The 26,325-nt window shown below is 38.6% G+C and overlaps 1 protein-coding gene across 4 annotated transcripts in view; it reads right to left on the reverse strand.

The window, feature by feature from the left end:
• The window catches only part of LOC122714594 (nephrin), a 97,322-nt gene that overhangs the window by 7,125 nt on the left and 63,872 nt on the right, over positions 1–26,325 (reverse strand). For 3 of the 4 annotated variants that reach the window (XM_043936071.1, XM_043936069.1, XM_043936068.1), the window contains 5 exons: positions 18,771–18,809; positions 1,790–1,919; positions 1,461–1,669; positions 1,197–1,307; positions 427–633 (listed from right to left, as the gene is read on the reverse strand). In XM_043936071.1, the coding sequence (XP_043792006.1) occupies positions 427–633; positions 1,197–1,307; positions 1,461–1,669; positions 1,790–1,919; positions 18,771–18,809 (696 nt within the window). The remainder of the gene's footprint in view (positions 1–426; positions 634–1,196; positions 1,308–1,460; positions 1,670–1,789; positions 1,920–18,770; positions 18,810–26,325) is intronic. The other variant, XM_043936070.1, reaches the window with a different exon arrangement.

The following is a 26,325-nucleotide window of genomic DNA, read 5'->3' on the forward strand; positions in this document are numbered from 1 at the left end:
AATATATTTGCCATTCCAGTTAATTAATGATTACTGCATTTCATATCAAAGAGTTAATTTTAACGTTATAATTACTGATTACACACTGATAATACACGCGCGTGTATCGATAATGTAAACATTCCCTAAAAATTTGCGCACACTTGAAAAGTGTTCCAAATACTTCTTAACACATTTATCGTGTAATTATTTCGAAATTTATTACAGCGAAGCAGCATTCTTTTATGCTTATGCATAAAACGTATTCGATTCCTTTTTTTTCTCGTTATTTTTAAATTTATTCAATACGATTTTTGACTCGATTAAAAAATCCATTTTTCGTATTTTCGTAATACGATATTCAATGTACGATGTTTTTAATCATCGTTAGTGTTAACAACGATATCACTTGGACGAAATATCAAATAGAGTTAAAACTAAACTTACGATGCATTTCAATGGTAACGGACGCTGAAACAGGTTGACTGATATTGTTGTTGGATGCTTGACAAATAAATACAGCATGAAGATCAGCTCTTGAAAGTTGTTTTACTATTAAAGTGTTTCTACGAAGGGATGGAAATTCTCCCGGTTCGTCCGTCGAGTCGAGAAGCATTTCTCCACGCCACCATTTTACTTTCGGTTCTGGCCGACCTGAAAAACGCGTACAAAAATATAAGTTTAAAATAACGTTTAAAACGATCTTACAATTTCTTACAATTTACGCGAATTATTCACACGCGCGTGTATCAACTCGAGATCGATTTGTAATTCTGAATGGATAATAATTTGAAGATGAAATCGATACTGTTCCAGATGCTTAATATTACACAAGATATACATATCGTGCGATATAGTTCGTGTTACGGTGCTTCGTAAGTGGATGTAATCGGAGATAAAAGAGATAACGTTACATACACGTATCTATAAACCCATTCGATAATTCGATTTAACAATTTCTTTACGTTGTTGCGTACATTTCCGCAACGATTATTGTATCTGTCCATTCCAGCTTTAGACGAAACCTTACGTGAAACTCGATTATCGATTATAAAACGAATCGCACGAGCGGATTTAAACTAAAAATGAGTTAGAGTTGATTAATAAATTAACGAATTAATTATTTGATTATTCTCGTAAAAAAAAAAAAAAAAAAAGAAGAAAAGAAACTTTGAAGCTCGAAGAAACTTTGGTAAAACTGATACGAGAAAACTCACCCCCTGACACGAGACACTGCAATTTCATATCCTCGTTCTCTTCGTACGGACCTGTTACCGTTTGCACAATCGTTCCATGCTCGTCGATGATATTCGGTTTATGCGGCGGTACTGAAATATATAGAAAAAAATAAAAAATACCAAGTAAGGTGATTGATTACATTTTTCTTCTGTTTTTTCCCCCACGAAAATTTCGATTTACCTCGCGTAAAAAGTAGCAGATCTAAACCTTTCCTTTTCCTTTCTTTCTTTTATAATACAAACCTATAACCGTCAGATGAATCCTGGAATTTCTGGTGGGGCTCTTGGCAAAATCTACTCGACACCTGTATTCACCCCCGTCCCTTTCTTCGATGTGATTGATGTTTAAAGTGGCCGGTTTGGTTACCGTTCTGAAGAAGGCACGATCGTTCAAATGATTCTTATCGTTCCAGTGCGAATCTTTTTCCGACTGTTTACCCCTCATATCGTAACTGCAACAATTTTTTTATCACGCGAGAATATAAATCGAAGAAAATGAATCAAGTTTATAAGACGAATGCGAAGAATTAAGAAACAAATAGGCAAACAATTTCCTTATTATCAATGCTCACCTGTATATAGGCGTGATATCGCTTTTATACCAAACGACTAATATCGCAGAATCATTTTGTCGAGGAGGACGAATGTCGCATGGCAGTTCCGCCGTACCTTGAAGAACCGCCCTCGCCGTCACGATCGGTCCTGCAACACCAAATATTATCGTCACGATCGATTTAATAATTTTAAACCTTTACCTCGGAGAGCAGACGAAGAAGGAGAGATCGAAATGGGAATACGGTGTAGGACAATTGTGTTTGTTCGATGATCGAGAATGTGGCTCCACGGATATACTATATATACTATATATATATATATATATATACATGGACGAAACAGTGGTTTACCGTTATTCTCGCTAAATATCAAGTTGCGCATTTATAGATGCAGAGGCATGTTACGTATAGGAGAAGATGGAAGGAAAATAGAGATAGGGGAGAGAGACAAAGGGAAAGAGAGAGATGGGGAAAGAAGATAGAGATTATGCAATTCTGAGTGTTTCTGTTTGTACGTGTTTATACAGTGAGGAGATGGTTCGGCTGCATTCCGACAGCTGCCGTTGTCTCCTGAGAATGCCAAATGGAATGTGAATTCTGTTGGTTAGGCTCGAGCCCGAGGAATACCGGTATCAATGCAAACTACTGCTCACTTCTACGCGAGCATCCAGATGCGTTCATCTGACATCGTCTTTCAACCTATTCTACGCTACTGTAATGTCTTCACCGATTATACCGATTTGCGATTGTATTTTAAAAGTCTGAAAATAATAATAATAATAATAATAATAATAATAATAATAATAATAATAATAATAATAACGATAAAATCGTAAATTTTATAAATCGAATCGATCGATATATACCTTTTCAAAACTTTTTTCTTTTCGTTCCTTATGATTTAATAATCGTTCCGCCCGTGGAATAATCAAATTTTTGATTATAAGAAGAAGAAGAAGAAGAAGAAGAAGAAGAAGAAGAAGAAGAAGAATTTTATTCTTAGCGATTGCTAACCTCACAACCCAATTAAATTACTTAGAAGCTTAATGCACTGTTGCCATTACGTGGTATAAGAGATGAAGAATGTTTGTATCACAGTTGGCCAAAATTAATTTACTATCGTGACGTATAATTAATCTGCGGCAGAAGGGGACACGCGCACGAGCAGCTTCCTTGCCTACTCGATTTCTACGTAATAACTTCTAATCCTCTCTTTCTCTCCCTCTTCAGTGTATCCTCGCGTTTCAGCTTCGTCACGGGTGAAAAGGCGCGAATGGAATGGAGGCGTGGAACTAAAAAAAAAAGAAAACTAAAGAAAGAATGTAAAAGGACGGAATTTTAAATTAAAACGATATTCGTGGAGAAATAGGAGGAGACGCGCGCGTTTCAAAGAAGATCGCCTCCGAGAGATACAAACGAAACGCGTCCTCTAACTTCTCTTTATTATTAACGAACGATATTTCCGTCCATTATTCTATATCGCTTCTGTCGCGAACAGCGGCTAAGAGGGGCACCATCACTCAACCAGGGCGCAGTCAAATTGTCCAACTTTGGCTTTTCCACTCGCGATCATCGAGTTATAAACTAGGTTGAGCGCCCGATCGAGTGCACTCCGAACAAAGATTCTAACAACAAACAATGATCTATCTATCTTCTAAAATTGATAATCTTCAGTGGTATGGAATATTCTCTCGACTTTGACTTTCTTCGTTACAAAAAGTTTGTACGCGTCTACGAATTTTCTCTCTCCCTCTCTCTCTCTCTAGAAGGAGGAATACAATTTATCGATTACTTTTTTACTTGTTCGAAGGGCCGAATGCTCGGTCGTAAAGTCGCTCATTCCGATAACAATGACGTATATAACTGACCGCACATCGTCGATATCGTGGTGGTAGTAATAGGTGAACGTACTATATACAACATATGTATCGTGTTGCAAAGCCACATGTACGGTCTTTCACGTGCTCGTGCAGGTGCGAGTAATAAGCCCAGCTGGACACATTCCGCAATCTCTCGTACAATCTCTTATCACCGACGTAAATTATCATACGATGTATCAGGGAACGTTCGATTTTTAAACCGATTCCAATAAGAGAGCGCGCTTTGGAACTTGCTTTTTAACGAGCGAATGCGATCTTAAAAAAAGGAAAAAAATGTCGCGTCGCGTGCAGTCGCCCTCTATACTCTGGACGAGGCGACGAGGCGACGACGAATCATCTATTTTTCTTCGTTCATCGGACGAAGAGGGACAAAGAGACGAATATCCACGTCGCTCGATCCGCTCCTCGGAGTAATAACGATAATAGTTGCGAGAAGTCGTAAATATCCAGAAGAAGAGTCGTAATCACGTTCGTAATAACCATTGTCGTTAAAATATTTCGATAAACATTTTGTTTAAACATTATGTTTAGATCGTGGATAATACAACTATCGATAAAAACCACTTCTTTGACCTCGTTCGTGCTCGTACGACATTACACCGAACACTTCCATCACCGTGTTTCATTGTCGGCCACAAATTTTTTATTTTCGTTTTACGTACCTATTAGGACTTTCTCCGTAAAAAACTACTTTTTACTACAACCGGATATATAAATACACTCGAATAAATTTTTCTTTTATCTCTTTGTTGGAACGAGAAGGAGAAGCGCGGGATAAAAGGATTATCAATGAGATGCATGGACGGGTTTTGAAGTATTCGATGTACTATACACGTAGGAGAACGAACTTAACAAAGTTTCATTTACCGAGAAATGGGAGGATTCGGAATGGCCGCGAGACGGGAGGGAGGAAGGAGTAACGGGGGAAAAAAAATATATCACGAGGAACGACGCAATAACCATATATAAATGCGGAAAATGTAATATCTACGCAAGAACAACAGAGCGTGTTAGCTCGGTATGTAAACTGTTAGCTGCACTAGAGTATACGCTAACAGAGACGACGAGAAGGTAATACGTATCTCGCACTCGTGCACCGTACAATCGTGCTACAAATACGCATACCACAACGAATTATGGGAAACACAACACGCAAAGTACATAATGACGAGCCTATATTAACGGATGAAACGATCGACAAACAGATCGGATGTCGTCGCTAATGGACAAAGTAAATAATTTTTTTTAAAAAGAAAGAAAAAAATCACGCGAAACGACCATAAGAATTAAATATATATATATATATATATATATATATATAATTTATTACGTGCGTATATATATATATTTATTTCTTTTCCACATGTTTCGTACGATCGTTTTTTTGAATTAATTTATTCTACGTCATATACGTCGGTCAATAGGAGTCCTTCACATTCTCGGGTTAAACGAACCGAAATGAGAAAAGTTTTCACAGCGCAATATGCGATGCATTCAACCATTTCCCCTTCTTACTTTTCTTTTGTACCGGTACTAATGTTCCGAAAGAGTACGGGAAATAATAAAAGGGATGAACCGAGATAGGATTTCTCGAGAAAATAATAGAAAGCAAAGATCCGACCGATGTTGTAAAAGTTAAATTATATTATTACCGAATCGAAAAAAGAAAAAGAAAAAAAAAACTTGGCTTCGAATATAATATCTTTTCACGACGTTCGATCGACGAATCGTGATCACCATCGATCGCAGTCCGTCGCGTCTACCAACTTTCCTATACTTTTTCTTGCGAACAATTAAATGCCTGTACTCTGGAAACGCGTTATCGTAATTACGCTTGTCCGATCGTTCGAACGTTGGAAAGAAATAAAGTCGTAAAGTTTTTTTAAAACGTCGTCGAAGATTCTCTGAGATATTACGCGTAAGAGAGTGGCGTTGAAAAGTGGCACAAGTGGAATATATACACGAAATAGGTGGTTTAAGCAATAAAAATATGCTTCTTTTAGTAGTACGAAATCGTTCATGCATTCTTTCTCTCTCTCTCTCTCTCTCTCTTTCTCTTTCTCTCTCTCCACCGATCCCATTTTAACCGCGTCTTTTCTTTTCTCTTTTATTCTTGACCCGCAATCTCTTACCCCAGTCCCTTTAAATTCCAGTTAATATTAGATGAGAGCTACCGGATTAAAAATGGGTATTCTTCGCGGCAACCCTCCTCCCCCAACTTTCCACCCAAGCGGTAACTGTGATATTTTTCTTCCCCTTTTTTCCCCCCCCCCACCCTCCCCTTTTCATTCTAACCAACGAATTTTCAAACTTTGTTTTTCCCATGCAAATGTCCTACTTTCATTTTGCTCGAATACCAATTTTCCAAAATCACCATCAAGCGATAACATTTTCATCGATCATTTCCGCATTTCTTCGCTGCTCTCCCTACTTTCTTCCCGACACTTCTCCATTCATCTTTCAAATTCTCCACCTTTATTTCAAAATTACGCGATGCAATTTTTTCCCCTTCTTTGAAAATTATTTCAAACACGGAATAAATTTGGAAAAGAATTTGGGGGGGAAAGAAAAAAAAACATTTGCCAGGAAGAAATTTAACGACGACGACGACGACAACGATAAACTTTTCGTGAAAATCGGATTACAGTTTTCTTTTTTTTTCCCCACAAAATCGCGAAACAGATGTAAACGGAAGAAGAAAGTGTCGTGTTCGAGCGAAAGTCGTAGTTGACGACAAAGTTGCGAGTCAGAATGAACGAACTCGCGATGAATAAGAATCGATCGAATTTCTGTTGATAAAGGTTGGTAACTTTAGCTCGAATAATAGTAACCGAGGGTAGGATGCGACTAACTCTCTCTCGCCTCTATCCTCGATTTTCCTTAACTGTCCGTCTCTTTCTCTTCCGCTGATTCGACCAGTAACTTCTGGACTAACCGGATTAACTAACCCCCTCCGACAACGGAAACGATTCTCTGTTCTCTCCGCCGTCGTAACTCGTTCATTTCGAGTTTATCCCCCGAGATGGCGTTATGATAAGAAACGTTCGTTTCATTGGATTCTCGGTTGTTGATGTTACTCGTTCCAACCACGAACGGACAACAAGCAAGTTACATACCGCGTCTTACGCGTCACTCTTCTCATCTTGATTCTTTTTCGCGATAACTTTTTCTCGAGAGAGAGAGAGAGAGAAAAAAGAAAAAGATGTTCTTACCTCGATATAATACGAAGGAGGAAGGGAGGGCGATGCGGTTATAGTTATGCGACGTTTCATCGCGTTCACGGAGGAGGGAGGGTAGGGTCTGAATGCTCCGAGTTTCCATTTATCTCGGGGATCCATTCCCGAAGGAGCCGTCAACGTCGTCAGGAAGATCTTTCTCGAATTATTGCCGGAGACCAGGCTTCGCAGATGTACTCTCGCAAGGATTGACCGCGTTAGGACCTGGCATCCAGTTCGATCAAATATAAATCGCGAATCCTAGCTTAGCCAACGTCGCCATTCTCTCGATATCCGAGTCGATCCTAGTTTACAGTCGCGCGTATACACATTTTCGCGATAGATCGAGAAATCTTCGAATTCTACCACTCGATATATATACATATTTCATTCGAGGAAATCGAAGAGGGGGGGGGGGAAGGGGGAGGGAGGGAACGAACAATCTTTTCTTTCCCCAATTCCTCTTCTTTCCCCCCCCTCTCCCCCCTCCTTCTCTTCTCTTCTCTCACAAAATTTCTCTTCACGCGTAAACCGTCTTCGCGCGTGCATTGCGTTGTATTATCCGTACGAGTTGACCACCAGAAGTGCTATTTAAAAAATTTAATCTCAAAGGTTACCGCGGAGGTTTAATTTAATTTCGGTAAATCGGATTTTTTTCACTCGAGAAAATGAGTTCACTTGTTCATCCAGCATCCAATTTAGGAACAGAAAAATAAAAATAAACGATATTTTCTTTCCTTCCCCGCTAGGAAAGGAAACTTTGTTTCGTCAGAGTTACCATTATCCGCCATTGTTCTCTCGCTCGGAGTTACGTTCCATATTATTTATTCGCATTTATCTCGACAAATAGTATTGCACGTAATATAGTATGTTCGTCGAGGCTATTTTTAATTTAAAGATTAAACGAAAAGCCAGAATTGGAAAAAAGAGGGGGGAGGAAGGAAGCGAGAGCCGATTCGTTGATCTCCGTAATGAAAATTCAACGACACCCTCGTTGCTATTGATATTGATATTGATTTGTGACATTGATTTGTTCGATTATTATTTATCGAGAATGAAAAAGAAAAGAAAAAAAAAAAAAAGAAAGAAAGAAGAAGAAAATAATATCGAGCTCTATGAATATCCACGTCAAATGTCAAATTAAACTGACAAAATTATCATGCCGAATGCGCAAATATAATGTGCAACATTTTGCGCAAATATTTTCTCTATAAAGTATTCGTATTTATATGGGATAAAATTCCAATATCCGGATTCAGGAATAATGCTTGCATCATTGGATGTCAATATTGCTTGTGTTGCAGAAATATCCGCATTACAGGTGTACCGTGGAGAGGGATTCGCATCAACCAACCGGTATTCGTATTTACATTATCTATAATAGAAAAACTTTATATATATATATATATATATATCATTATTATTATTATTATTATTATTATTATTATTATTATTATTACACGTAATCGAAACACGTAAACACGAAATATTCGAAACTTTGCGTTTCAATTAAAAAACGAACGAACGAACGAACAAACGAACGACGATAAAGAGCGATACTCGTTTTCCCTCGTTCCCTCGAGGAGAGGAGACAAATAACGATAAGACAAAGAAAAAAAAAAAAAAAAAAAAGAAAGAAAAAGAAATATCTATAACTTATATTCATGCACGAATAGATGGATGGTATATATGGATGCACGAATTCAGACACGCGCATCTAACACGGGTACTTTTCGGACTCGAACAAGTCGATTAGCATAGAGATTGAGTCGTGGCTGTTTATGCAAATGTGGTACGGTAGTAAAGGTAGTAGCGGTAATTGACGTCTACGTCGTCAACGGCGATGACGTCATTTCGACCTAAGAAAATCCAATCGATTTTGAATCTATCCTTCTTCCCTCCCTCCCTCCCTCCCTCCCTTCCTTCCTTCCTTCCTTCCTTCTTCCTCGACGAACGAGAAAAATAAGAATTCGATTTGCTCCGCTATTCCATATTTATTATTATTATTATTATTTTAATCCATTCACCATCGTCACGTGAACGATGGATAAACAATGGAGGATAAGGGAGGAAGGAGGAAGGGGAAAAATGAGAGGAATTTTGGAGGGGGATCGGATTGGAAGTTACTTATACGGTATAAATCGGTGGCAATAATGAATTTGGTTTGCCGAGATGTAGTACGCGGGGTGGGTGTATTCGCGAGCACAGATCGGCAGAGGACAACGTGAACGCCATTAACATCGACATTAGCATTAGCATTAGCATTAACGCCAGTGCTGGCAGGGACGTCGTCCCCCGGCTTGTCCTCTCCGCCCGCCCGTTGCCACCTACATGCACCCATGCAAAACCGTTCGTTCCTCGTTTAGGCGGATCTTCTCTGATTTACACCGAACACGTCTAATATCGTGTCTCGACCCGTACATTCTCGATCCGATCGCTATCGCCATTTTAGAAATATCCCACGAATTTATCGAACAATTAGATAATCGATACGATATTTTGATTTTTACTTTCTTTTCTCCTTTTTTTTTTTTTTTTTTTTTTTTTTTTTACAAACATTCGTAGACGATTTCCTGGACGATTTTCGAAATCGACGCTTACATGCGGGATATAGATACGATATTCGAGGGGAAAAATTATGCGAAAGGAAGGAAGGAGAGGAATTTATTATTCGATAAACGAGTGCGGTAACGGTGGAAAAAACAGGCGAAATAACAATTACGTTTCGCGTAGTTGACGAAAAATAAAAGCTAAAGTTTATAATATAAAGGTCCAAGAGGAAAGATAAACGAAAATAAAATCATTTTACATTTTACATTTTCATCTTTCTAAGTTGTATGTATTTTTAAAATTTAAAAACGTTATTGTCCCTTTCTTTTAAAAAGAAAACGATATATCGTTATTATTTCATTTCAAAACGGTTAATAGAATAATTACGAGTAAATTTCCACGAGTGCGTCGCGAAATTAAATTTTTTTTTTCTCTATCTATATTTATTTATTTCTTACGTTTATTTATTTCATCATTTTATTTCTTTTTTTTTTTTTTTATTATTATATTTATCTATTCCATGTTTATATTTATATTTTATTTATTGAAATTATTTGAGATTTTTATTCAATTATTATCGTATACAACGACGCAACAACAACAAAATCAATAGAAGGTATAAAATTTTAAACGTTTCCATATCAAGTTCGCGATAAAATTTGTTGTGTTCAATAATATCTAAAAACAAAAAGAAGTAATAATAATTTCCATGTTTATAATATATAGCATTACATATTGCGCAACGTATCGAAATTTAATTCGATCCATTGTTCCCTTATATTGTCGACGAATAATTTATTTCGATATATTACAACGTTAAAAACAAATATCATTTATACGTATCTTATATATATATATATATATCTAAGGACAAACGAAAAAAGAGCGAAACGAGAGCGATATACGAAGAAAAGAATACGAAAATTTCTGATTTTTCAAACGATATATCTATTTAATTTAACCGAAGATAGAGCAGAGTCTTTTCCTATTCTCTCCCCAATATTTATCTTTTCTTTAAAGAACTGATTCGATCTAGCGCGATTCTATCTCCGTATAATAGCCGGTATTCTTACTTGAATTTCACTGGAAAGTTCATCGTAGATAAGATTTTCTTTTCTCACGGTAATAAACGATCAATAATTGTCGCTCTTCTACAATAGAACATATTTACTTTTTTCAGAGTACACGTTCCCTATTTTTAACCCTTTTTAAAGATCACTTTGAACTTTCAATGATACGCGTAATTAATATTTTCTTTTTGACACGTTGCTATTTACGATCGCTCAACTTTGATATTGCAAGTTAATAAATGAAGAGGATAGAGATAGATCTATCTAGTTTTGTTCTAAAGAAAAAAAAAAAAAAATTATATATGTATATATACACGAGAAAAGAAAAAAGAGAAAAAAATCTCGAATCATCGAGAAATTATTAATATTAAATTGCGATTTTTACGATATTTTTGTATAATCGCGATATCGTGGCGTAGGCATGGCGCAAAATCGAAGTGACACTCACGAAAATGGGCAATAAATTTCATACGAATGTCGCATGGCGCGGCACAGTAGAGGTGTAAAACGGTGATTTATTTACAATACGAACTAATTGATTTACAATCGGAGCGATGAACGTGCAGCCATTGGCATTCTACAACCGCAACTTTCCCAATCCTCGCACTTCCTATTCTATCTTTCTATTCTTTCATCTATTCCTCTCTTTATTTTACTTTGCTTCCAACGTGGACAATATTTATTCCGAACGGGTCTCTCGCGTCGCTTATCTTCGATCGAATTCGGTATTAAAATTGAAGAAAATTTTAAATCGCTGTAACTTGGAAGATGGTGAGTTTCGGTCGATAGAGGGAAGACGATCGGAATCGCGGAATCTTCCCCTTTAAAACGCCTTTTCATTCATCCCGATACGACTTCGGGTTGCCGAGATATCGTCGTGTAAAGAGAAAGGTAATTTTTGATCTCTCGCTCGCATCTCGTCTCCACTATTCCAAACTCGAGGCGAGTGACAGCCGCGATTCTTGGGGAGGACGTAGTATGGGAATTGTAGGAAACGTGTAGTATGCATTTCGAAGAAAAAAATGTGGGTTAGTGGGTCGCGAGTCCATTCATAATCTCCGCGTCGCGTTAAGAGTTATGGACACTTTTTGAATCCTTATATCTCGGCAACGAATCGAGATATCGGGATAAAACAAAAAGCAACTTCAATGGAATGGATTCCTCTATTTTTCGAACGGGTTTTGTTATTAAAATTTTTTCTTCTTCCTTCACCCTGACGTTTCTCTTCGTGAAAGATCAAAGTTCCATTCGTGACTTTGCGTGCTGTAACATTTCGCGATACAAAAAAAAAAAAAAAAAAAAAAAAAAAAATGCATAAAGATTAAATTTATTTAACTTTGCTATTTGCGCTTGCTTATCTACCAGAAGCACAATACGTATACACGCTATCACCAATTTCGTAATAAATCAACGTTTATTCGTAATAATTTCAAAAGTTGAAAATAATTTTTGTTATTCAACACGATGGGAACGAACGCGTTCGTCAAGTGTGAGTAATAATTTTTTTTTTAATATTCTACTAATACTTTTTCATTTTATTTTTTTTTTATAGTTAGCTCTATTCTCGTAGTTTTGAAATTTCGCGTAAATCATAAAAAGTGATACGCGTGTATGGTTTTGTTTCTAGATCGCGTGTTGAATATCGACGTGAAACTGTAAAAGCCGCTTTCATTGAGATCACGCAGAATAAAAAAAAAAAAAAAAAGGAAGAAATATCAGATGCTACACCACCGCAAATATGACACCTGAATAAAGAAATTTTGGAAATGCGATTCCATAAAAAAAGAGAAAAGAAAGAAATCGAACGAAAGAAGGATTTTGATGAATATCTCAACTATTAATATATTAATTTATTCAAAATTATTAAATTTCGCGTATAAACTATTTTTTTCTATCTACATCCAAACACGTCACACGATCAATCAATGCGACCTCTTTTATTCTTTCCTTTTTTATAATTAACCATCCATTATTTCACGTGTAATACGTACAAGATAAGATCGTAATGATAAACATTGGATAATAATCGAAAGAGACAAATTTCTTTCAAAAAGAAATAAAATTTTTTCTCTCGAAAGGGGGGGGTAGTTCAAACCCCCGGGGTGAATCAAAGCTTGCGCGAAAGATTACGCGAAATAAAGCGTTTTCGCTTCAAGCGGGTATAAACAAGCGAGAATAGCCGGGAAGAAACGTGGGTATTAGTCGGAGTTAATACGGCTGAGAATACTGTCAGAGGCTTGTGGCGATTTACAAAGGATCCGCGGATCTTACCGGACAATCGTACCAACGTTCCTCCTTAATACCCATATATCTCGATTACTTTGCTCCTCCCCGGCGGTACAAACATAAGACAGTCCCCTTCTCCCCGGTTAAGTTTACATTGTTGTTAACTAAATCTGCAACCTAAGCCCGGGGAATGACTTGGTTCCCGTAGAAGGAAATACCCAACGATATTTGTACGATAGTTTCCAAAGTTATAGCTCGCTCCTAACAATACGATCCACTCGGTTAACTCACGGGGATTATATACGCGATCATCGCACCCTCCCCCGTCGTCAAATATTCCCATCCGTTATTCACATTATTTTCAAGACCAATTCGACACGACCAAGTTGACAACGTTATAAATTAATTATTAGACCGGTCGGAGAACGGTTGGGGAAGAGCGAAAAGAGCTGAATTACGACGGAAAGGTAGTAAATCAGAGAAATCAATTGTGGAAGCGGGCGTGTTCGACCGGTCGATGTACGATCAGCCGTAAAACCTTGCCTGGTGGCCGGGACAAAAGAACGAGAAGGGGGAGGGTTGGCGATTCGGGAAAGGGGTGACACAGGGATAGCGGCAAAAGAGGTTGTTCGGTGGAGACACGGGAAAACAGGAATAAAACTGAAATGCTGGAGGAGGGCGAAACGTTGGAGAGAGAGAGAGAGAGAGGAAGGAAAAAAGAAAGAAGATTGAAAGGAGGGAGAAAAAGAGAAAGAGAAGAAGAGGGGACGGAGCGAAAAGGCATACGAAGGAGATCGATGGAAGGTGGCACGCGAAGAAATTTGGTCGTTGAAAAATCAAAGATCGACCACACGTGGTGGCGTACACACAACGGACACACACACACACACGTATACACAGGTTTTAAGAAAAGAAAGAGGTAAAAGGTGAAAAGCGAAAGACTCGACCGGTCGGTGGATTGGTCGGTCGATTGATCTCTTTTACTTTTTAGCCAAGCACAATGACCGGTTGGCTATTTGGCGATTCTTCGACCGTGCCGCCACTTTATCCCCCCCCCTCGGCTTCAACCTCTTTCGAGTACGTACCCCTCTCTAACCTCGCACAACTGGACGAAAACGATCGATCCTTCTGCGAGTGTAAATATAATTACGACGTATCTTTTCGAAAGATATTTCACGCGTTCTTCCTTTCTTCATCGCTCGTTCGATCATTGGACGGAAAAGAAGGACGTTTAAAAAGAACGTACATCTTACATGTTTAACAAGGAATAAATATATAGGAGTGGAAAAATGTTCCTTGACGAGGAGAGAGAAACATGAATCTCGAGGTGACACATGAATCCCGGAAGCAGTTGGGGTTGATGCAGGGGTTCCTACGTTCCTAAATGCCTAGTTGATCCGGTTTTGCGTGGTTTATGGAGCGCGGGACCGTGCATCACTGGGCGTAGGGACGAACGTGAGGCGCCATATTTCCAACGGATGTGGAACGATCGTGACTTCGTATCGCGAATGAAATCACGTAGCCCGACCGTTTAACACGGAAACGTGTTCTACGTAAACGATTCCGTCTGCCTGCGCGAATACGCGCGCGCCAAGCCCAACCCGAGGAGGGGGTTATTTCTACGAATGCGTATGTAAATTCAATAACTACGCTTAGTCCACGCACACGCGACGACAGAAACGCGTGGTCGCAAGCTTGTACAAACTTGTACGCACGCTTTGAATATGCGTTTTCGATACGATTTATCGCGTGGTTACGCCCAAGTACACGCGTGAAATTATTGTGATGCGAGATCGTACGAGACGTCGTTTGAGCCACGCGACATCCGAAAGAAAATGAACATTCGACGATCGGAACACAATTATCTGGAAAACACGTACAGGAGCGAGAATCAGATTTAGGTATCCAAGTTTCAAAGTTTGTCGAGTAGAAAAGTATAGTATAATACGAATACTATACGTAAGACTTTTAGATGTTCGGAAGAGACTATAAAATAATTATTTTCAATCGAAATTTCGGAAGATACGAGAATAAAAAAAGAACATTGGAAAACAACACTGGAATTTTGAACGTTATTTGGAAAACACGTATAGAAGCGAGATTTAAATTTAGGTATCCAAGTTTCAAAGTTTGTCGAGTAGAAAAGTATAGTATAATACGAATACTATACGTAAGACTTTTAGATGTTCGGAAGAGACTATAAAATAATTATTTTCAATCGAAATTTCGGAAGATACGAGAATAAAAAAAGAACATTCGACTGGAACGATTATCTGGAAAACACGTATAGAAGCGAGACTTAGATTTAGACATCGAAATTTCAAAGTTTGTCGAGAATATATATAACATTTTTGGATGTTTGAAGACTCGACGATAAAATAATTATTTTCAATCGAAATTTCGGATTCGATCTTCGAGCGAATACGAGAATAAAAAAAGAACATTCGACTGGAACGATTATTATCTGGAAAACACTGGTATAGGAGCGAGACTTAGATTTAGATATCGAAATTTCAAAGTTTGTCGAGAATATATATAAAGATTTTTGGATGTTCGAAGGGAAGCAGGCTCGACGATAAAATAATTATTTTCAATTGAAATTTTGGATTCGATCTTCGATATCTCGAATACGAGAATAAAAAAAGAACATTCGACTAAATATCGGAACGATTATCTGGAAAACACGTATAGAAGCGAGACTTAGATTTAGATATCGAAATTTCAAAGTTTGTCGAGAATATATTTAAGATTTATAAGATAATTATTTTCAATCGAAATTTCGGATTCGATGTCGGGGCGAATACGAGAATAAAAAAAGAACATTCGACTGAAACGATTATCTGGAAAACACGTATAGAAGCGAGACTTAGATTTAGACATCGAAATTTCAAAGTTTGTCGAGAATATATATAGAAAAAATTTTTGGATGTTCCAAGACTCGACGATAAAATAATTATTTTCAATCGAAATTTCGGATTCGATGTCGGGGCGAATACGAGAATATAAATAGGATGGAGAATGGCGATAGCCCGGACGGGAGTTGGAGATATCGTCGGACTAGAATCAATTGTAATCAAGATGAACGTATAAATCAAAGGGTTGGGGAAGGGGGATAGAAATCAGGAAGTGTATAGCGGGTCGCTTCCTCTCCAATGATTTGTTACCAGTACGCTTTAGGAAGCTCGACATAGCGTCTTCCTCGCTTTTGTCCCCGCCTCCTTCCGCAGCTGTCACCGCTCTCCAAAGCCCATTACCCCGCGAGAGGCAGAAGGAGGACCGTCGTCTGGATAGGACTAGGGGGAGGGAAACTTCTCTCGTATCTTTTCAACTTTCGGCCACCGAGGAAACAATATCCATTGCGTACGTGAACCACGACACGACACCGTTCCGACGGATATTGCTCCAAACCGTCGAGAAACTTACCTTTTTACAGCCACCTGTCAAACCTCGTTCCTCCCTTTTCATTTCCACCGCTCTGAGCGAACGGAAAATCTAATTTTTCCTCCTCCCATCCCGATATACTCTCGCGTTAATACAGATTTATCACTTATCATCACATCACGCGTTTATACCAGAATCGACTCGCCAATTTACAAACCGTTCCTTTCATTCCGCGCGCTAACACCGCGTGTAAGAAACTTGGGGGGAGGGGGTAAAGTACGTTTGTCCAATTCGGTAATGCAGTTTCTATCGAAAAAGTTGAAACGATAGGAAGAAATTTGGTTAGGTATATGTATATATATATATGTGTGTGTGTGTATCAACTCGTCGGATAGAGTTTCCTAACGTTTCGCGAGAACTTAAACTCCGGGGCACAGGTGTTACGTTGTCGTTGAAATTTCATTTCTCGTACGAATGAATAAATCTACTCTCCGTCCACGTTTTTTCCCTCCCCCTCCTCCCCCTGCACGCTCCTATACTCCGCTCGCTCTTAATCTTCGTGAAACCCTTTTTTTCGCGCCTATAAATCGTAGAAATTATTACCTTATAATCCGAAGATTTATCCCAAGGATACGATTTTTTGCGACGCGACCTCCCCATATTTCCACGTACGGTTTTCGATTCGTTTCGCGCTTAAATTAATTTTAACCGGAGGAAGATCGATGGAATCCGAAGGAAATGAAATTAAATTGCATTTAATATTAATATCGCGCAGTCTGGTCCCGTTCTATGTGAAAATTCTATGTGAAATCATTCGATCGATTCGATCGGTGAAAGTAAAAAAATATTTTCGAGAAAAGAAAGAAAATTTTGCGCAACGCGACGTTAGAAAGAGGACAATTTCGAGAATGAATATTTATTTCGTTGGCGGGATATTAGCAATTACAAGATCAGTCAATATGGAAGAGAGAATGTAGGAGAAACGAAATTTCTAGACGAAGTTGAAGGAGAAAAGGGTAAGATGAAAAAAAAATTAGATATTCGACAGTCGATCGATAATCGTTAATCGTAGAACGAAACATCAACTATTTCAATTAGGTCAATGAGGGAGAACGGGGGGAGGGGGAGAAAAAAAGAAGAGAAGCTTAGCGGCAGATATTAGGGGGATGGCAAAAAGATGGAAGGAGAGGGGGGTCTATCCATCTTTTTTCCTCTTTATTTACTTGCACATGCGCATTCCGAGCTCTACTTTAGGATCGTAGCCAAAGATTGACCGTCACGAGTCTTTTGTGCGTCTTTCAAATATTCACGAGCATTGTGACATTCAAAGCGGATAATAATCGTGGAAAAATGTCCGAGAAATCCGAGAACGAAATCTACGCCAATCTCGATGTTATTAAAAGGGAATCTTTTCGAAAAGGATGGATGGATTTGGAGAAAGAGGGAATATAATTTATAATCGAGTCGTACAAGAATATATATATATATATATTGTAGGGAAAAATAGGGAGGAGGGGAGGGAATTTCGATTGGCAAATTCGATAACGTTGGTCCGAAAGAGTAGGATGGCCGAATGGAAGGGGAGAACGTAATGAATTGACGGCGATGGCGATAGATCTCCTTTTTCCACGGGGTTACAACCGTTCGAATTTCTTCTCGAAACGATATCTCGTTTGCTTTCTACTCGCGCAGAAATTTCACGGTTGAGCGGGCGTCCTGGAAGAAGGACGATCAGGAACGTGAGGAGCGTCGTCGAGTGCACATCGCCGGACGTCGTCGTCGTCGGCGGTACCGACAATGGATGTCGAGAATGTCGCGAATGTTTGCCGCCCCGAGCAACGAGACTCGGTACTCGAGGCGTCAGTCGAGCGACAATCTTGTCGTCGTCATCGTTGCTACCGTTCTCGTCGAGAATCGCTTCGTCGACCAATTTTTCACCGCCTCCTTCCAATATATATATTTTATATATAACCTAAGTATATATAAACGTATACTCGAAATGAAGTTACGTTAAATTTTTATAATCGAGGAATAAAATATCTTCGAATTTCAGATCTTTAAGTTTCACACTCTGTTTATCGCGTACGTGGTTTCTTAAAAGCGACTAGAATACTTTGACGGGTTCGTTATTTTTTCGTCGGCCGAAGAAACTACACCGATATTGGATATCCCGCGGGGTATAGAAACTTTTTAAACGACACAGGGTATACAAATAGTTGGAGCTTTTTCTTTAACTTTCGTAATATTTCTCGATATTGAAAGACAACAAGGGATCCATCATCCTTTTGACAAAACCGAAAGAAACGTTCCAACGAGTTTTATCCTTGTTTTTCCTTGTCGTTGCTCGAATTTGACCGAATACCGGGATTCTATTCGCTTTCCTCCATCTTACATTACGCCATTACACAGACGACGCGAAAAAAGGGATAAGTTAAACATCGTTTGCAACGTTTTCGATCGAACAGAAGCATACAATATAAGAGAAGCACACACATAGAAATAGAAAAGGAAAAAAAATATACGATTGTTATGTGTATGCATTATGTGTACGTGAATAGAGGTGTAAAAATATAGATATATATATATATAGATGTACATCGAGAAAATCGGAGAAAGAAAAATTCTACCGACTAGATCTTATCTTAGACTCAATCTTAATGACTGCAAACCAACCAACCTCCTCGGTAAGGCCTAGCAGAAAACGTTCGCGGGCCTCCTGTAACAAAAACATATATAAATCATAAGAAATTATATAAAAAATGAAAACAAATATGCGTTTCGTAATTATTACTGCTAAACTAAAACTAATCGATATAAAGATGGCGAAGGAAAGGGGGGAGCAAAATTTGTTGTGAAAATTGATCATTGGAAGCGATGTATACAAAATGTATACAAAATTACGGGATTAAATAGACTTTAAAAGGACTAGGAAGGCGAATCAAAATTTATTCGTTCTTCGTTTATCTGATTAATCGGCCGATCGTCAACTCAGAAAAAAAAAAAAAAAAAAAGAAAAAATGACGGCTATCGAACCGGATAAGGATTAAAATATATAAGTTCTATACGTATATTTCCCCGTAAATGTTAATATCGATATTAATATTGATAAAAATTCACGACGGTCGTGAAAATAAGCGGAAAATTTTTTTTTTTTTTTTTTTTCCATTCTCTATTCTATTCTCGATATTGGTTAATGGATATCAAAATAAAGTTTCCGACTTCGATAATGGTTACCCGGTTAACTAAAATAAAATTCTCGTCATCGATATTGGTTACCCGGAAACCAAAAAACGATAATCTAGCATCGCGATCGTGAAAAGAAAAGAAGAAAGAAAGAAAGAAAGAAAAAGAAAAAGAAAAAAAATTTCCAATCGTTCGGGATAATTATTTCGTAAGCGAAACTTATCAACGTTTGAGAAATTGGTATCGCGATAGGTAATTTTTTTTCTTTTTTTTTTTTTTTCTTTTTTTGTCCAAAGTTCGATTTTTAAACACCGACGAATTCTCTCTCTCTCATTCGCCATCGAAGAGAAAAAGCGGAAATAAAAGTATCCATTGTTAGAAGCGCGGCGTGTAATATTTGGCGATGAAATCTCGTGGAGCCGTAAAGAGTGAGCTTAGCGGTAATGATGTTGATAGGGAGGGGGAAGGGTGTTAACGAAACTATAGCGAGCCGGAGAGAGAGAGAAAGAGAGAGAGAGAGAGAGAGAGGTCTATCCGCGTGGATGGCGGTAGAACGGTGTATCTACGGTGGCAAGTTGTCGGTGAGAAGGACGGTGATACCGAAAGGGCCGAGGTTCCATAACACTTGGAAACAGGTGGCGTTTTCTCGTGTTATTGCCTCGACTGATTCAGCCAACAGTCGATCGCTATATACGAAAAGGAGGGAATTAAGGTGGCGAGGCAACGCGATGTTTTCCGATGGAAAACGCGAAACGATGTAATAATCTTAAAAAACACGGTTTATATTTCTTTTATGTGAATATTTATTCTTTTTTTTTTTTTTTTTGTTGGAAACACGCACGCTTAAACGATCGCATCGTTAGTCGTGAAAAAAAAGTCGTATCATTTAAAGAATAATCTCTTATGCGACTTCATTTAAAGTATTTATTTCTTCAAAGTTGTACGATCGATCAATGTGTCAATACCATAACGGGGTATTCTACTTTCCTAGAAACTTCGATAATTTAAACGGTTTACCGGTTAAAGCTATACTTGCTTTGAACTTTGATTAATGATACGTCAATGAGCACGTCACTTTCTACATACGTCACACCTTTCCGCCATGATATAATTTCGTCCTAATTGACGTTTATCGAGTTTTTTCGAGTACGAATAAAAATTAACTCGATTAAAATTCTAGACGCGAAACAATTTGATTGTATTTTATCTTCTTTCTCTCTCTCTCTCTCTCCCCCTTTTTTTTTTACGATAATAAAAAAACGACGTACCAGTATTATTTATAATCAATACCATTCCGTTTAATTTCAATTTATTAACTTTTTCTTAATTTCTCATGTTTTTCCAAGTATTTCTTTACTCTGACTATTCGAGATACACCGATGCATAAAATATAACAGGATATAACGGCCATCTCCTCCCGTATAAAACTTCTTCTGTCATTTCGTCGATACGGAAAAAAGTCGAGATTATTAATCGTATTAATAAATCGAACGCTCTGCTATTTTATCTTTTACCGGATAAAAGATACGTACGAATTGATACATCGAATATAAAATAGAAAATTCATAAGGTGGTAAATACGATGGAATGGGAAATAAAGAGAGAGAGAGAGAGAGAGAGAGAAAAAAAGATCGATGGAATCTTGAGAGACTGTACTCTCTCTCGAAAGAGAGGAAGAGAGAGATGGTATCTCTCTGGTACGTCCGTATTTCGTTTTCGTGCAAATGTACTCTCTCTACCCATCGTTATCGTTCCGAAGCACCCGCAACCGAAGTTGGCCCTAATCCCAACCCCCCCTCCTCTCTTACCATCGACTATCATTTTATTTCGATTCGTTCTACTCTTGACTCGAGCGTCGAGTGGTAAAGTTTTTCGATTTAGCGCGGAGCGCACAGGTTGCTTCATATATACACGCAACCAAGGTTTCAGGCACACGGGAGAAAGAGATACGAGTAAAAGTAGGAACGAACATACTGCAGTACCGTTGCAGATTTTAGACGCGTACCGGGAGACGCTTAAGTAGCTAGAGTTTCAGAGTTTCTATCTTACCGACTATTCAAGTATAAATGTCTCCGTGTACAAATTTCGCTCCAACTTCACCTCGATTACGATACTTTGTATATATTTTACACGAATTCCCCTTCTGTCCCTTTTAATGCGTAATATACGTGCTCTCTTCACCTTCGAACGCGTAATTCTTGTTCCGTTAATTATAATGGAAAACATTATCGTATAATTTCTCGAACGTGCGGACAGAAGAGAAGGAAGGAAGGAAGGAAGGAAGAGTGGAAAGGATAATTCCTCGAGGATATTCGGTCATTTTCGACGTTCCAGAGATTAGTTCAGTTATTTATCCGCAACAGGTACGGATTTCGCGAATTTTTCGAAAGATATTTTTTTTTAACCACGATATACGATTGTTCCTCCTTTCGTAACGACGAGAAACGAGAAATTAGATAATTTAGCTGTAATACGCTTCCTTTATCGATGCTGCATCGATAAGCTTCGAATTTCGTATTCTATGGAACAAATAATCGAATTAGTGGAGCTACATATATAACCGCGTACATAACATAATGACCTGATTCTCCCAGTGATATTAATTACTTATGTCAGTTAAATTGGTAAACTATCGGTTCGATATTCTGAAATTCTGATAATAGGGTTAATATACGTGCAGTTGACACTAATAGTGGATTCACGTATTGTTATCGTTCGATACACACGTGTACTTGTGACGTGTATGGTTAATTAAACGACTTAACGTTCACATACGTTTCTCCAATATTTCACGAAACCAAGATTATTCAAAATCTTTCAACAATATATACACATATATATATCGGTATCTTGAAAATTTTATTAACGCGCGATAATAATTTACAAAATCCATTTAACCTATATATCGACATTTTACTCAAAGTACGTTGGACAATTATTACCTGTAGCAAAACACAGACACGGCCTGCCACTCTATCGATCGAAAGATAAAGAGAAACGAGCTAAAGATACCAAGTTGCTCGCTAATTGTAAGTTTAATCTCGATTGTCGAGCTATCCTACCCACGTATATTAATATAATTTATCGACCCGCGAAAACCGATTCGGAGTTCGACGACCGGGCTTTATTTTAAAATAAACTTTCGACGGACGCGCGACCGGTCTCTCTTGTTATTATTATATCGTGTAATAATTCACGTGTAATTACGGTAATTATACGATAATTATTTTCAGTCGCTAATGAGTTTGTAACACGATTATAAAATAAGATTAAAACAGCTTCTTGGAAGCTGATTTAATTTTTCCGTTCCAAAACTTTGCAATTTTTTTTTCAACGCGTACGCCCGAGCTCCTTACTCCAACTTTGAGCTAACTTGTAAAAATCGGAAGTAAACACTCTCGATCTTCAACGTTTCGATTAACGATCCATCCATCTAGCTATCATCATCAAAGAATCAATTACGAAAATCTTACGATAACCTTCTCACTATATCTTTCTCATTTCCACGTTCTAATCCATCCATTTTTAAACCCTAAAAATACCTTCCAAACCGGTTAATGTAATTCGCGTACAACAACTCGCTTCCTTTCTCCGGGCTAAATTTCCAAACGTTCAAAGGGAGCTCGATCGAACGATCGAAACCGAAACTTTTCGACGAATCGTAGCGAATTGAAAAAAGAAAGGGAAAAAAAAAAAAATTGTTTTCAACGGCGGCAAAGACTTGTTGCTATATATATATATATATATATATATATATATATATATATATATAGATATAGGATCTACCTAGGAGGAAGAAAATGTTTCAATTTTTTTTCTTCGCTGCGGAATAAACGCGAGTAATTTCGTCGTAACTTTTCCCCTTTCGCGATGCGTCGCGTATGTTCGGTATATTTGCCCGCCACCGTGCGCCTTTATCTTTTCCTTTACGTATACACGTTAAAACTACGCGGGCAGGGAGGGGGGGTGAGACGGGGCATGCCGTTTCGTAAGAGCAGCGACGATATACTCTTATTCCAGCTACGTACTACGTACATAGCGCATACATATATCTCCGGTTACCCGGAGGGTGCTAAGATCTTCGTCGTTGTCCTCGACCTCGTTTTCCGGATGTCATGAGTCTCGACGGAGTGCAGAGTCGTCGACGTCGTTGGCCACAGTATCACCCCCTTTGGTAATCTCTTCCTCCCCCTCTATCTTTCCCTCGTTCTACGCCTTCTTTTACACGCTTCCTTTCCTCCTCCTCCTCCTCCTCCTCCTCCCTCCCCTTTATCCCTTTTCTTTTCTCAAATTTTTACATCGTCTCTTTTGTGTCTACTACGTATCTGTGTGTATATCGTGGTACGTGTACATGTTTCCTCGCGATTCTCTTTATAATTCTTTCCCTTTCTTCTTATTCCCGTAAAAGTTGGTGGTATTTTTTTTTCAAAAAACGCTTCCATCCCACTTTCCTTATGGTATACGTTCCTTCTCTTCCTCCTCCTCCCTCAGAGCGCCATCTCTCTCTTTCCCTCTCCTCCTCCATCTGTCTCCATCGAATAATTAAGGCCGTTGGCCGCGAGGTCGACGAGCAAACCGCTTCGACGTCACACCACGACGCCCCCCTCATCCCCCCTCCTTTGCCCCTTTTATTCGTCTCTTCCGCAGCTGGGGCGAGATTAATCTTAATTTTCGTCCAGCTATAATCTTTAATTAAATCGCCATTGATCCGCGACTCTGCCAGACCCCACCGACCGACCTTGCCCGAAACGGAGGAAAAAGGTGAAATCGAACGAAAGGTTCGAAAGGGGGAGGGGTAAAAGCGAGGGAGCGGGGCGGTTCGTGCGTGTGGCCGAGTACAAGGAGAAATCAATTTGGTGGGTAAAAACATTTGGTCGGGTCTAATTATCATTTTATCGATATAAATAACGAAGCGATGGTGGGAGGGGAGACCTCGAAATCTCGATTTCTTCGAAAATCCGCTTTCTCCCCCATCATACGATTCCCATGAAATTCGACCTGAACGTTATGGTTAAAACCCCTTGGTAAATTGATTTCGTTTTATATTTTTATTTATCGTCTCTTGGTCGAGTATTATAATCGTTTAATTTTGAAACGTATAGCAGAGGTAGCAGAGAGTATTTCGAATAATTACGTATCCTGACTTTTTCTACTTGCCTCTACGAAATAAGGTATGAAAACCTAATTTCAAATGGAGAAAACGAAATAGGAAATGGCGGTATCTTAATTAATAATGTCTTCCTTCCTCTCTCTCTCTCTCTTCGTTAATGTAAAATTGACCGATGAAATAGTATCGCAGTCTCGATGAAACAACGCGATCTAGAAACAACGCGTGTAAACACACGCGCGCGTTTATCTTCAGTTTTAATTACTACGGGGGAAGATGTATTTATCCACGATTATATAGATTGAAAAAGTAATTCCGTAAATCGAGAGAGGAGCCACCGTTCGTCCCGTAGACGAGCGGAAACGGATATATTAAAAATCTAAATGTATTTATTTTCTCTATAATTACGCGTTTTGAAGGTATGCTTCTACTTTTTTTTTCTTTCCTTTTTTTTTTACAGCGTAGGCAAGTAGTATTATTAAAAAGATGGTGGAAATTTAAACTTCACGAAAAAAGGAAAGAAAAAGAAGAATATTCATCAAGCGAAGTAATAAAAATGTTTACTCCTTTCCTTCCTTCCTTCCATTTTTTTTTACCATAAGGATATCGATAACCCGAAAAAATAGGATAAACGAACTATCGACCCGGGTTGATGAGCTTGCACGATTTCGATGCGATCGTAAAGTTTCGATCGAGCGGCGAGGGGAGGACAGGAGAAGAGGGGAGGGGAGGGAGGAGAAGACCGCGAAGGGAGGAGGAGGAGGAGGAATTTACGTATACAGGTGGATGGCTACGAATAGGGGATCTCTAGTAGTTGAAACAATATACCGACGTAAAGGCGAGAGATCGGTCTTCGTGTTTCCATCAACGGGTTTACATTTTACCCAAAGGAGGGGGGAGGGGAGGAAGAAACGGAGGAAAGGGGAGGGGGGGGGACGATGTTAAGCACGGGAGGAAACTAACACCTAATCTAACATTCCAACGATCCAAAAGCTATGGCCGGTCTTCACCGGTCGGATACCATGGGGGAGGAGGAAGGAAGGGATTGTAATTAAGGTTGATTCGAACGTGGCCGATGAAAATCTCGCCGGCCGATGTATCTCCTTGGCCTAACTCGATTAAGTAGTTAGTCTCCCCTCGGTACGGGGAGATAAATCTTGAAAATTCATCGTTCCTCCCCGGTGTAGTCACGTCACGTCCCCCCTCCTATACTCGACAATTTATGGCGTACTTCGCTTTCCGTTTAAATTTTTTTTCTTTCCTTTCCATCGAAAAGAAAGGCAGAGGGGGAGAAAGAATTTTTCCACTTTTTAAAAAAATTTTACTCCCTCACCCGTACCCACAATAGGTGATGAAACCGGTATACGAAACCGAAACGAAACGAGGGTCGGTTAGCCGTTATTTAATCGGAGCTTGATCGTGTATATAATTCGTACGTCGCGGCAATGAAAACCAGATACACGAATATACGTGGATCGGAAAACGATATCTCTACACCCTTGTTATTATATATACGGTGTATATATATATATATATATAGAAATAGCTTAATTATACGATGATACCCGGCTGCGAACCGTATCGAAACATTTATAATTTCTCGTTGCCTAGGTAGGATACCGGTTTGTAACCGAACATTATGCGGTCTTGCCCGCGGCTTCAATTCCTACGAATGAATACGCGAGGAGCCGTATTTGCCGCATTTATTTGCATTCCGTTGTTTACACGCACGTTGTATCAATACCATCGTTTGCTTTCCTCTCAATTTCTCATTTAACGAATACAATACAAATAAGTTAATAACCGGTCAATAAGTTAAAAAAATACATCTCCTTGTTTCGTTCGATTTAACGCGAAAATAAACAAAACTTTGACCAGTTGAGAAACTCGACGAATCGAGTTTCTAATAAATCGATAATTTTTTTTTTTTTTTTTTTTTTTT

Source organism: Apis laboriosa, unplaced genomic scaffold (genome assembly GCF_014066325.1).
Source record: "Apis laboriosa isolate Shangri-la unplaced genomic scaffold, ASM1406632v1 scaffold33_cov142, whole genome shotgun sequence".
NCBI lineage: Eukaryota > Metazoa > Arthropoda > Insecta > Hymenoptera > Apidae > Apis > Apis laboriosa.